Raw genomic sequence first — 12,606 nt, 5'->3', positions numbered from 1 at the left:
ATATCTTAATAAAACCAACATATTGACTCGTTGTTTTCCGAATCTCAGTTAAAAAAACTAGATATATATACGTATATCTATCTATATAAATATATGAATAATAGGTATTAAAAGTTTATTTGGGTTTTTGTAATGAATAATTAAAAAGATTTTTTTTTATTTAGAATACGTAAATTAAGGTATATAATATTATTTTACATAATAATTTGGCTAAGTAAATTTATAAACAAATGGCATTTTTATAAATATATATTGTTACCGCTTTAATAATATAGTTACGAATATTTTATAAACAATTATATTTTATGCAATATTAATTTATAAGTAATCTTTTTTTAATCTTAAACTTTAAATAAAATATGCTATACGCTCAATACCCGTTCATACCTCGTATCTCTCTTAGTCAATCTGTTAATTTGTAGTATTTCCCCTTATTACACTTGTTAGGATTTGACTTTGCTACCTCTCGAGCGCGACGCTTATTCTCCTACCAATCTTAACGTATTTATTCATTTGCTTATTCTCTAAGGTGAGTTTACATATCCCCCCTTTTCATCTTTTAAATTTTGGGGTGGCATGTATACCCTATTTAAATTACTCATTTTTACTTATTTATCTATTCACAACACAATTCAATATATGTTTATGTGTGATTATTGCATGATCTATGATAATGCTCTATGTGCTTAATTGTTTATTTTATTTGGTGGTTGGTATCTCATCCTCATCTATCCTCATCTAGTATGATCATACATTTACCCAAGTTCTTTGATTCGTATCAATAAAACGAGTCCACATCTATTTAGTTGTTTACATTTTCATAAGAATTATTATATTTATCATTTACATATGAATTGTGATTTATCTATATATATATATATATATATATGTGTAAACCTAAAACTTATGTATTCTCACCAACATTCGTGTTGACAAACTCTATTTTCATACATGATACATGTACATGTAGTTGATATTATTCAAGTTGGAAGACAATAGTTTGACCTTAGGATATTATTCAACATACAAGAATATGATGTTATTGTTATAATTATTGAATTTGTGTACCTGTTTAATGTTATTGAAATTAAAATATTTATTGTCGCTTTAATTAGTGTCTTTTGAGCTACTGTCCAATCAATACGTTACGCCCCGACGTGTTCCACCTTTGGTCGGGGTGTGACACTTAACCCGAGTAATTTTACGCTTCTAGGAAAGCCGGGCTTATCCCGTATTTGTTTTAGGACTTTTGATTTTAATGAAAAGTAATTTTTAGGATGATCAAACTCTTGAAATAACATACTAAACATAATTCTAAAAATTCCGGCATTCACGTTTGGCTAAAAAATCAAAGAAACTTTCAGTGACAAAAAGCATGGGGCCGTGCTTCTTGAAGCACGGGGCCGTGTTCACCTTAGAATCTTCAGAATGATACGCACTGACTCCGTACAATTCTCTGAATCAGAAATATTTATTCCCCTAGCAACACGGGGCCGTGCTTCAAGAAGCACGGGGCCGTGTTTGACTTTCCAGCCTCTATATAATGCATGCAAAAACTCATTATTCCATTCACACCAAACACAAAATTACTGAAATGGAAAGCAAGAAAGTTGAATGGAGGCCAGTGAGGAAAGGCAAGCAACATGATTTTTCCTCAAACATTGAAGAAGAGGTCGTGAGGCTACAATGCATCATGAGGGACCAAGTCGAAAGTAACATCCCAACCGAAGCTCGATTAATCGAGCTGATCAAAAAAGTTGAACTACTACAGTTCGAAAACTTCCATGTTGTGGATAGCCACAACAAGGATGTGGCCTTCAAGCTCAACTATCTTAACCGGGAGATCGCAAAGCTCGACAAAAAGCTTTTCGAGCTCTTGGAAGCTAAACAAGCTCCACCACACATCCAAGACCTGTTCGGGAATGGTGGTCGTTGAAGTTTCGACTTTGTCTTGCTAAGAAGTTACTTTTGCTAGTGTTATGTTTCATGATTCGGGATTGTTGTTGTACTTTTCTTCTACAATGTTTAACTATGTTTTATGTTTTAATGAAATTTAGGACTTTTAATTACTATCTTGATTCTAACCCTCAAAGAAAATCAGTTAAAAACGAACTAGCCCGACAAATAAACAACAAAATAAAGAACGGGGCCGTGCTTTTGTGTTCAGAACAGTTACGAGTTTTTTCTAATAAAATAACATTTTCCAAACAATTAACCATAACACCACTTCGTTTTAACACCAAAAATCGCCGACCTTTCACTAATTTCACAAATCTTTCTATCAATTCTTCGATTTCCAACCAAAGGTGTGTTAATTTATCAAATCTATTGTTCAATTTCATCTTTCTAGGTCTAAATTAACCCCCAATTCTCACCAATTGATTAAATTGGGTTTAAACCCGAAAATTAGATGGATTATTCGGTTAGATTTAAGATAATGAATTGTTAGATTGGTTTTATGCTATGATTGGTTGGAAGAAATCATTCGGGTTCGGATCTTGGGTAAAGTATTTAACAAATTAAAACCCAATTGACATATAACCGGGTAGAAACACAAGTTCGAATCTGGATGAATTTGAAATTAGGATCAAAACCACGGATCGTGCTTCAGTTAACACGAGTCGTGGTCACCTTTTGGTCAACAAAAGTCAAAATTAGTAGAAACTGACGAACATCAGCAGCACGGGGCTGTGCTTCTGAAAGCACGGCACATCAGAAGTCTTGTTAGATTTTAACCAATTTGAATATAAATTACTGATGGACGAGTATGGGGATGACGTACATGCATTCCTAGTCTTTCCAGGACGCGATGCAAGGGACCGGAGAGCTCAAGCGAGAATGACTTACCTTATCCGGCGCCTGGCAAAACGAAACTTCAATGCTTGCGGGGATACGTTGAGGCAAGTCAATCAGTGGAATAGGTTCAAGTCCATTGTGAAAGGACCATGGAGACGGGTTTTTAATCAGAGAGGGGAGGCTATCACAGAATTTTCAAAGGAGTTCCTAGCCTCTTTCTCTATTAGGGGAATGAATTTGGATTTGTGGGATGAAGAAGCAGTCGAGTTTAGATGCGGGGGTGAATGGTATACAACATCAGTTACCCAACTGGGGGTGGATCTGGGGATTTACACGAGTGAGGAAATAGAAAGTGAAGTCTGGTACGCAGCCGCAACAACATTCGCTTATGAAGATGGTGATGATGACGCAGAAGCTGGAAACGCACGGTTACAAGCATGGGAACTACTAAGCTACGGGGATGAAAACTACATTGCAAGCAGCTCGAAAAGCACGGCTTTACGTGACCCTCTTATGAGATACATTCACCGCTTGCTCAGCCACACTGTCACTGCTCGTGGTCAAAGTGAAGGGGTTGTGAACTTGAAAGATTTATGGGCCTTGTATTGCATAAAGACCGACACACCATGCAACATCACTTATTTATTCTGAAAACTGTTCACCACAAACGAAAATGCAAAGAGCCGAAACACCCCAATCTTTGGCGGCCCATGGATCTATAATCTCTATGGAGCTTATAATGCAGACAGAGAGAGAACCCGTAGCCTAGACCCAGTTGCTCTTAACCTTGGTTTTTGTAACAGTATGCAGACAGAGATTTCATGATGCACTAAACCAGGTTTGGGATCCTGAGGACCCGGCAAAGATAATGATCCAGGACGTGCCCGAGAGGGGAGGAGGATCACCTCCCAGACAGTACCGCCGCCGCACCTACCATTAGTAGGGAGGCCCATCTTCATCAAGGGATGGCCCACCTCGTCATGGGATAGCCGATATTCATTCGAGAGCCTATACAGCTTCATTAACCAGTTCTCAGCGACCACTACCGCCTCATTTGACAGGATCACATGAAAGATTTCTGCCACTAACGCACAACGGGCAGCTGAATACGCAGAAACGAGGCTAGAGATTGAACGTCTAGGATACCGCATGGACAGGCAGTGGGGACCGTTCGACTAGGATACGGGTAACTGATGATAAGCAGCAACGGTAGGTCGGGTATGGGCATGCATGGGTTGGTAGTATTTTTATGAATTTATCATTATGTTTTTTTAAACAATTTACATCCCGTCGTTTACTTGTTTGTTTGTTTGTTGGTTTGGTTGGATACTTTTATGGCCGGTGATGCCAAGACACTATATTAGGTACTTATTTAGCCAGTTTGGGCAGGGTATGGATGATTCCATACCCAATTTTTTAGCAAAATTATGCTTGGTTGTTAGTGGTTGTTTGTAGTTTTACATTATACAGGTACAAAACAGGAAAACGGACGAAAAACAGGGGACGCTCTGTCGAAATTTCGTTAAACCATAGGGAAGTACCTCTTCATTTTAACCCACCATACTTATTTAGAATAGAATTTTTTTTATGAATCTTTTCACATTGAGGACAATGTGAGATTCAAGTGTGGGGAGGGGAATTACTTGACCAGTTGCTGCTCAATTAAATTCTCTAAATAACAAAATTTTGTAGCAAATAAAGACTAATTTTTATAAGAAAACCAAGAGAAAAATCCAAGAAAAGTTTTTGCAAATAACCAACTACAAATCTACTATAACCAAAAAGTGAAAAAAAGTAAAAAGAAGTTCTGTAATACTGAGAACACGTTTATGCAAAATACGACGTTTATACCCAATTCCTCCGTTAGTGTGAGATAAACCTCATGCCATATAAATATTTCTTTCGGATGATTTGAGTGAGTCATATGTTTCTTATGATTTAGAACTTGTCAAAATTATTCAATTCAATACTACACAAAGCGTTGTATAAGGAAGAAGGTAATATCACTACAAAACTCTTAAAACCATTCTACAAATCACAAAACCCTAAACCAAAACCTTACCACTTTACCCCTCACAAACCGGTAAAATACAACACTGGTCTTTTACCGGCAGACCCTAAAGAACTGGAAATGCATTCTTTCGATTTCAATTTCTTTTGCTGCATACATTTCGCAAAACCTAGGTTGCCTCCAGAACTTAGGGAGAGAGTCTTTCTCTTCAGCAATGAGGTGAAGAAAAAGTGGCGCCAAGACAAACAAAGGCCCCTGTTTTTTGGAGTTTTCAAAAGTGCAATAAAAAGAAGAGCAAAAAGATACGAACGATGTATAGGTTGTGAAAACTGGTCTCACGAAGGAAGATGTAGAAAAAGTCAAACTCAGTCTCAGCATGAATATACCGAACTAATGAAGGTGGGGGCTATTAGGCTCAAAGTCGAACGATCCATTAGAGTTGGGAGTTATGTTCAGAACAGGATTAAGGAAGAACTTATCCACATCGTCGACAAAACCGGTCTTGACGATCTGACCTTAAAAGAGTCACTATGTATGTTCCTAAAAAATTGGGAAACAAGGAGCCAAACATCAAAGACATCTCAAGATTCTTAAGAACCAACAGAAGTTGTATATACCATTCCTATCCTCTTTAACCTAAACCCTTGAACCAAAAAGACCAAACCCCTACTCAAACAAAGCCAACCCATATTAGCTTGTAATCTATGCAACCCTTCACAAAGGTGGAGATTTGAAATTGTTACAAGCTTATTTTCCACAGGTCGCAATTTGAATAAGAGTGTTCACATACATACATCACAGGTATGATCAGATATAAAACCGATTGTGAGTGAACATTGTGAGAACGTGACGTTTTGCACAAACGGAAGCTCATAAAAACAAATCATCCTTTTCATATCACTTCATATATTCTTATGATTTAAGGTTGGTTATTTTGTTCCCATTTTCTCGGAATTCTTTTTGGGTGGGTGATTAAAGCTTGGTCCTAACTTGCTGTTTTAGAGAATACTTATAAGTAGCTTGCTTGAGGACATACAACATTGAAAAATAATTGGATCATTACACAGTCTGAAGGGCATTTGTCGGTATGCAAATGTGCCATAGGGACATGTGATTGTGTGACACTCGTCAATTTCAGGTTAACTCCGTTAATCCAAACTCCGTCAATTCAAACTTAAGATCACTTGCTCTATAACGCACATCTCATTACATTTAAACTAGGGTTTTAAATGACGCTTGACAATCACTACACATGTAGTCTTTGGGGATTGCACCGAAACGCACACGAGTCGACTCAAACCATTGGTGAACAAACGACAAACATCAAAACAACAAATACGTGATAATTATGTGTTAACATATATGTTACTTGATATGTTATGTGTAATGCTAAACACAAGAAGCAAGAACTAATTGTTTACACTAGAAAATTAATAACTAAAAGTAGAGGGGCCATTGTGTAACATATTATTATTATAATAATTAATAAAACCCTACACTCCCTCCCCCTCCCAAGAACTGATCGGCTCTCTCCCTCTCTTCCCCCCTTGGCTGCCGTCACATCACACACACATACATACAACCTTTTTCAAGTTTTGTTGAAGAATTAAGGTGCTAGTAGGTAATTAACAACTCCTCTATGCATTCTATGTGTTAAATTTTGGTATTGAATGGGTTAATCAAAACCCTATTTATCGAAAATTGATGATTAAGATGAGTTAGGGTTTGATTATATGCTTGATGATGAATTGCTAATGAAATTGATAACTAGTTGTGTTATTGTTGCTTGTTAATCACTTGTTTTTTGATTTTAAACTTTCAAGGAAAACCCTAACTATGTGTGTAATGTGAAATTGATATGCATGGTTGGTTAATCTTGTGTCTAGAGTGATATGCATGGATTATGATTCATAGATTGTTGTTATGTTGAGTTTTGATGTAAACTGGTACTGGACAGATTGTTAAATTTATGTTTAGACAACTGTAACTGAATGTTAATGTGGTAATTGGTCGAAATTATTAACACTACAGTGTACTAGGTTGAGGCTAGTTTCTAAAAAGTCCAAGTTTGTAATTTTTGGAGGTGTAAAAGTTAACTTTTATTATTTTACAAAACTGAAGTTCAAGTCTGAGTTGTGAGGTCTGCTGTTAGGATGTTTTGAAATTATCATATCTCATAAAATACAAGACCAAATGGGTTAGTTCCACTTCTAGAAGTTAACATATTGAGTTAAGAATCTAACCCAATTGGTCTTGTATTAATTGAATATACCATTTAACGGGAATAGCAAATATCGTTTTGTTGCGCATGATTTTGACTGCTGTGAGTTTACTGTAATGTTTTGGTCTTTGTGAGAAAACTTTGTGGAATAAAAATACAATAAAAATAGTTGTGGAAACCTAACTCATTTTTTCTTTTGTGACGATATTTGGTGAATTAATTGATATGTTATGATCTGTTGAATAGAGTAATCTTTCAAGTAGAAATCTGTCTTGATAAAACTAGCTGCTGAACTATGTGAAAATACATGAAACGTGTTTGTTAATAGATAATTGGCATGTTTTGACTAAATTGCCCTTGTGGGGAGATAATTTACTAGTAATGTACAATGTTATTATTTTATGCTTAAGTAGTTGTATACACATGTAACGTGTCACCAACGTGTTTGTCGAGTCACACATAATTCACAAACGAAACACGAAGCGTATCTCATGCATAGGTATTATGGGCCGAGTCTAGAGACTCAATAGTAGTTTAAATACTTAGAGAATCTCATTTTTGTTTTAGAGCACTAGTGAGGATTTTCTTTGACGCGCATCTCTCGGATTTGTTTTTGAATTCTTCGCAAACAGTGAGTTTCACGTCCCCTTTTTACTCTTTTAAACGCTTTTTATTTGGGGGAGATAACATACTCCAAACGCTTTAGATTTTGTTATTAGTTACATATCACTTGTAAGGCTAAGTGGCAAACGAACCAACTAAATTCCTTCATAACATCGAACCGTTTAGTATTTCTATAATAGCGAGTTACTGTTGAGTAGTACTACTGGGTTTGACAAACCCCACCCAACTCTAAACTCGACTAGAGGTCGAGTGGGTGTAATCTTGGCTAACACATTACCATGGTCGTGGTTGACATGGTGGCAAGGCATATGATAAACAGTCAGCTTCGGTTTCGAACACTTAGTAATACTTGTTTTATAGGCTAGCTACCTATTGATATATAATTGACTTAACATTATCTGGCAACGCAAACGCAAACACTTAAACGTAAACGTTTTCCTTTATTTATATATATGAACTCACCAACCCTGTGTTGACACTTTTAGTATGTTATTCTCAGGTAGCCGAGGCGGGCGCGCGGTATAGGGACATGCATTTCATTGAAAACTTGCTTTTAAACTTTTATTAATTTGGTTTTAAGTCGTCTTGCGTGACGCAACACTTGGCTTATGATTTACGCTTCCGCATTCATTAAACTTTAATATTTGTGGTTTAAAAACTTTGAATATGATGTTTGATTATAACTAATGATTCCGATCCTGTTAGTTCACACCCTCTGACGGTAAAACTCTGTTAGTGGATTTTGAGGGTGTGACAGATTGTTGTCTTCTCCTGATCATCGGGAGATATTGGAATTTGAAAATAACCAGAGAATCCGTCAAGAAAACAATAGTACATCTTTCCTGAAAGATACTCGAGCATCTGATCAATGAATAAGAGAGGAAAGTGATCTTTCTTGGTGGTATCGTTGAGTTTGTAATAATCGATGCAAACTCACCATCCCATGACGGTTCTAATAGGAATCAACTTGTATTTGTCAGTGACAACCATCATTATCCCCTTCTTCGGGACTACTTGGACAGGACTTACCCAGGGATAATCGGATATGGGGTAAATCAATCCTACATCAAGCAGTTTGAGTACTTCATTTTTCACTACGTCTTGCATATTTGGATTTAGTTATCTTTGTATTGCACTATGGGTTTGAAGTCATCTTCCATCAGAATTTTGTAAGTGCAAAACGACGGGTTGATGCCTTTAATTTCTATAATTTTCTAAGCGATAACTTTCTTGTGAGATTTAAGAACTTCTAGAATTCTTTCTTTTTCATCACTTGAGATATCCAAGGAAATGATAACAGGTAATTGATATTTGCCTTCATGGAAAGCATACTCAAGGTGTTAGGGTAATTCCTTAAGCTCTGAAGTATGTGGGACCATCAACAGAAGGCTTAACTTTAGGTAATAGATCTCTATATACTTCTTCAAAATGTTTCTTTGGAGTTTCTTTCTTCTTCCTCCACGGCTTGATTTTCTGAATTGATAGGATGTGTTTTATCTTCGATCAATTGTGTGTCACATGCTTCCTTCTCAATTGTTTTCCTTAAATGACAGCTAACCATTGAATCACACATATCCAAGAAATATGCTGAATCGTTTGTGTATTGTGGGTGTTTCATTGACTTCCTTATGTCTAAGGCAACACCCTCATCCTCTACCCTGAGTGTGAGTTTGCCGGTGCAAACACCTGTGAGTTCTCTAGAGGTAGCTAAGAGTGGTCTTCCTAAGATAAGAGGTTTTAAAGTGTCTTCATCCATGTCAAGAATAACGAAGCCAATTGGAAAGACAAACTTGTCGATTTTGACTAACATGTTCTCAACTATGCCTCTAGGGTATTTCACTGATCTATCGGCTAGCTGAGTTCTCATACGAGTTGGAGTGGGTTTAATGTAAGGATGATAGAACGTGCTTTAAGTGTTTTATATTGTGTGTTTTACTTGTTTATATGTATCGAACACAAGTACTTTGCTTGGTTTTATGTTTACTGGTGATTGGAGCTTAAAAGAGCTTAAATGAGCGAATTTGGAGCATTCATGATGGAGTGGAAATGAAAGTAATGATATACTATATGATAGAGAATTGAAATACGAAGACGTGGCCGCAAACAGGGAGGAAAACGGAGTTGAAATAAAGATTTTATGAAGAAAACGGGGTATTCGCCTGGTAGTGGCGTAAGGCAGAGTGTGCAACCCATAGCTTACGGCTCAAGCTACGTCCCAAATGCCGCAAGCTACGGAAGAGAGTCAAAATCTACGGTGGCCCGACCGTAGCTTATGGGCGGGTCTGACGGAAAAGAGGGTTTTTGGTATTTTTCTTCCATATTTAAGGATAAAAACCCTAAGGTCGATTTTATTCATTCACCGTCAGTTTTGGGACTTCTTGGAGGCAATCTTACACCACTAACACATATCCTAATCACAGAATTGATCCATGAACTCCTTCTCTAACATCATAATCAGGAGCATGAAGATCGAGATGCAAGGCTGAAGGTTTCATAACCATCTCCGGGTGTAGGGTTGAGTTGCATGTTAGGTTATGATATTCTATACTTTAACTTTGGATATGGAATTGATTAATCATTCGGTTGATCAATTATTTGTGTCTGATTTTGTGCTTATACGGTTTTATTAATTGATTGTATCTTTTGTCACTTAATTGATTTGTGGTCATCAACAATTAGGATTGAGTTCCTTCGTCATTGACCCGTTTATCGTTAACCATATTATTGATTTTGTGTTTCAACAAGTAAAACCGATAATCAACTATATTTTCATTAAGCCATGTCAATTGTTCGGATTCAGTTCTGACGATCAACATAGCCAATCGTTAAGTCTTTTGATTTACATATTTTAAAAAGAAACCGTCCAAAGAAGTTTATCATTTTCCTAACTTGTTTCAAAACCCGAAACCTAGAGTTTGGTTATTTTCATATAATTATTTACAAACTACTCATTTAAACCGTTTGACATCCTTTGTCCACTTTAATTAATTTTATAATAAAATTTGAGTTTCACTTGCACTTTCCACTGATTCCCTGTGGATTCGACACCTTACTTGCCCTAGCTAGTAAAGGTATTTTATAAATATTTTTGATTGACCTTTCGCAATCGATCAAAATGGCGCCAATCAACGCGCAAAGTGCTAATTTAGCTTAGTTGTTAATTTTTGTTTTTAATTATTTTTTCGTTGATTTTACACGGGGTGTTAATGTTTTTGCTTGTGAATATAACTTTACAAGTTGATGCATACACGATATTCCCGTGAGAAAGAGCCGCTACAGTTTGATCCAGAATTCAAGAAAACAGCAAGACGAAACCGAGCATCTCATAAACCCAAACTAAACCGAATACCTAAAGTCATAACACCAAAAGAAGAGACCATGAGCACCCAAAACAGAAGAGACCCGAATGTTTACCAACCAAATAACCAAGAATAACCAGTTCCACAAAACCAAATCGTTAACCGTGACAGAAACCACAATCTGTTCAACCAAAGAGATGTTAACCGTAACCACAAGAGGCAGTTTAACATGGATGACAATTTGTCAATAAGATCCGGCCCAGTAAATCATCAAAGACAAGCTGATCTTATAGAGGAAAGACCCGAGATTAATCGTGCTCGTGCACGGGTGGAAAACTGGAAAATAGGGGACGATTTCGGTTTCGATCCTGAGGATGAGGAGGAGCTTAGAGATGAACAGGGGGTCGATATCAGCAACAAGATCTTCGTGATGACCAAGAAATTATACAGAATCATCCAGAAAATCAGAGAGATCGAGAACCAAGATGACCACTCAACCATGAACAGCCGAATTATGATTTTGATGACGGAGTCCCAAGGGAATTTGTTCCACCACCAGTCAGGGGAGTTCAAAGCCATTTCATCCCACAAGTGGCTACTAATCCTTTACTAATCATTATTCCAGTCAGACGTGGAAGGACTTTTTCAGTGAGACAAAGCTATTTGACAGGGTTGCCTTCATTTCACGGTAAGGCTACAGAAGAACCATACCTGCACTTGAATGATTTCAACTCGATATGTGCACTTATCTCGAGTTAAGGTTTTACTGTGGAGGAAGTGAAAATGGTAGTCTTACAGTTCAGTTTAAAGGATGCAGCGAAACAGTGGTTCCTATCTTTGCCGTCAGCTAGCATCTTCACTTGGGGGGACTTGGCACAACTGTTTTTAGATGAATATTATACGCCACAGAGAACCACCGAGGCTCAAAACAACATTCGAAATTTTCAGCAAATCACAGGTGAAACCTTTTATGAGACATTTCAATGATTTAAAAGATTGCTGAGGACTTGCCCGCATCATGGAATCGATTTATGGGAATTGATAAAGGTATTCCATGACAGTCTCTCAAATGATGATGTCCGTGATCTCCAAGCCACCACTAATGGATCCTTTCTTACAAATGATGAAAATATGGATTGGGGGCATTTGAATAGACATGCAAATAATTCAAAGAGACAAGCACATTCGAACAGGATGGCAAAAAGAGCGACAGTAAAGGCAGTTGAAAGTCATGGTTCAGATGATAGAATGGATAGGCTGGAAAAGGAGATGGATAGGTTGTTGGATGTAGGTGTACGAGGAGCAGGGAATTTAGGTAAAACATATCCAGTGTGTGAAGGTTGTGGCGAGTTGGGACATGAAATTGCGAGTTGTGGGGCAGCATATGATGAAGAAGAGGTGAATTATGATTAGGGTGAACAACGATACAATAACAACATGAACTCAAACAATTACCACTATAGCCTCAGAAACCACCCAAACTTCAGTTATGGAGATCCAAACAACCAACATAACCCAAACTTTCAGGACAGTTCCCAGAAGATAGGTTATCAGTCGAACCAGAAACAATATGGAAATAGTTCAGGCATCGGCCAGAGTGGGTACAATCATAAAGATTCTGGGGGTTACAAAAAGGGTTATCAAAATAGTTATCA

At 37.1% G+C, this 12,606-nt stretch overlaps 1 protein-coding gene and 1 non-coding gene across 2 annotated transcripts; both read right to left on the bottom strand.

Annotated features, from left to right (window-relative positions):
- Window positions 1-9,075: 9,075 nt before the first annotated feature.
- Window positions 9,076-9,519, bottom strand: LOC143629637 (uncharacterized). Its single transcript, XM_077098863.1, has one exon. It carries the CDS (start codon window positions 9,517-9,519, stop codon window positions 9,076-9,078), a length of 444 nt encoding a protein of 147 aa, XP_076954978.1.
- Window positions 9,520-11,870: 2,351 nt separating this feature from the next.
- Window positions 11,871-11,976, bottom strand: LOC143629644 (small nucleolar RNA R71). Its single transcript, XR_013153002.1, has one exon. It is a non-coding gene; the product is annotated as a small nucleolar RNA R71 (small nucleolar RNA).
- Between the last annotated feature and the right edge of the window lie 630 nt (window positions 11,977-12,606).

This window comes from Bidens hawaiensis, unplaced genomic scaffold (genome assembly GCF_021521415.1).
Source record: "Bidens hawaiensis isolate Kalapana, Puna unplaced genomic scaffold, B.hawaiensis_p1.1 tig00005359_1, whole genome shotgun sequence".
In the NCBI taxonomy this organism is placed as follows: domain Eukaryota; kingdom Viridiplantae; phylum Streptophyta; class Magnoliopsida; order Asterales; family Asteraceae; genus Bidens; species Bidens hawaiensis.
This window is presented reverse-complemented; position numbering and strand designations above follow the sequence as displayed.

Coding starts and splice junctions, on each gene's coding strand:
- LOC143629637 (XM_077098863.1), bottom strand. CDS start 9,519: ATGAGAACTCAGCTAGCCGATAGATCAGTGAAATACCCTAGAGGCATA.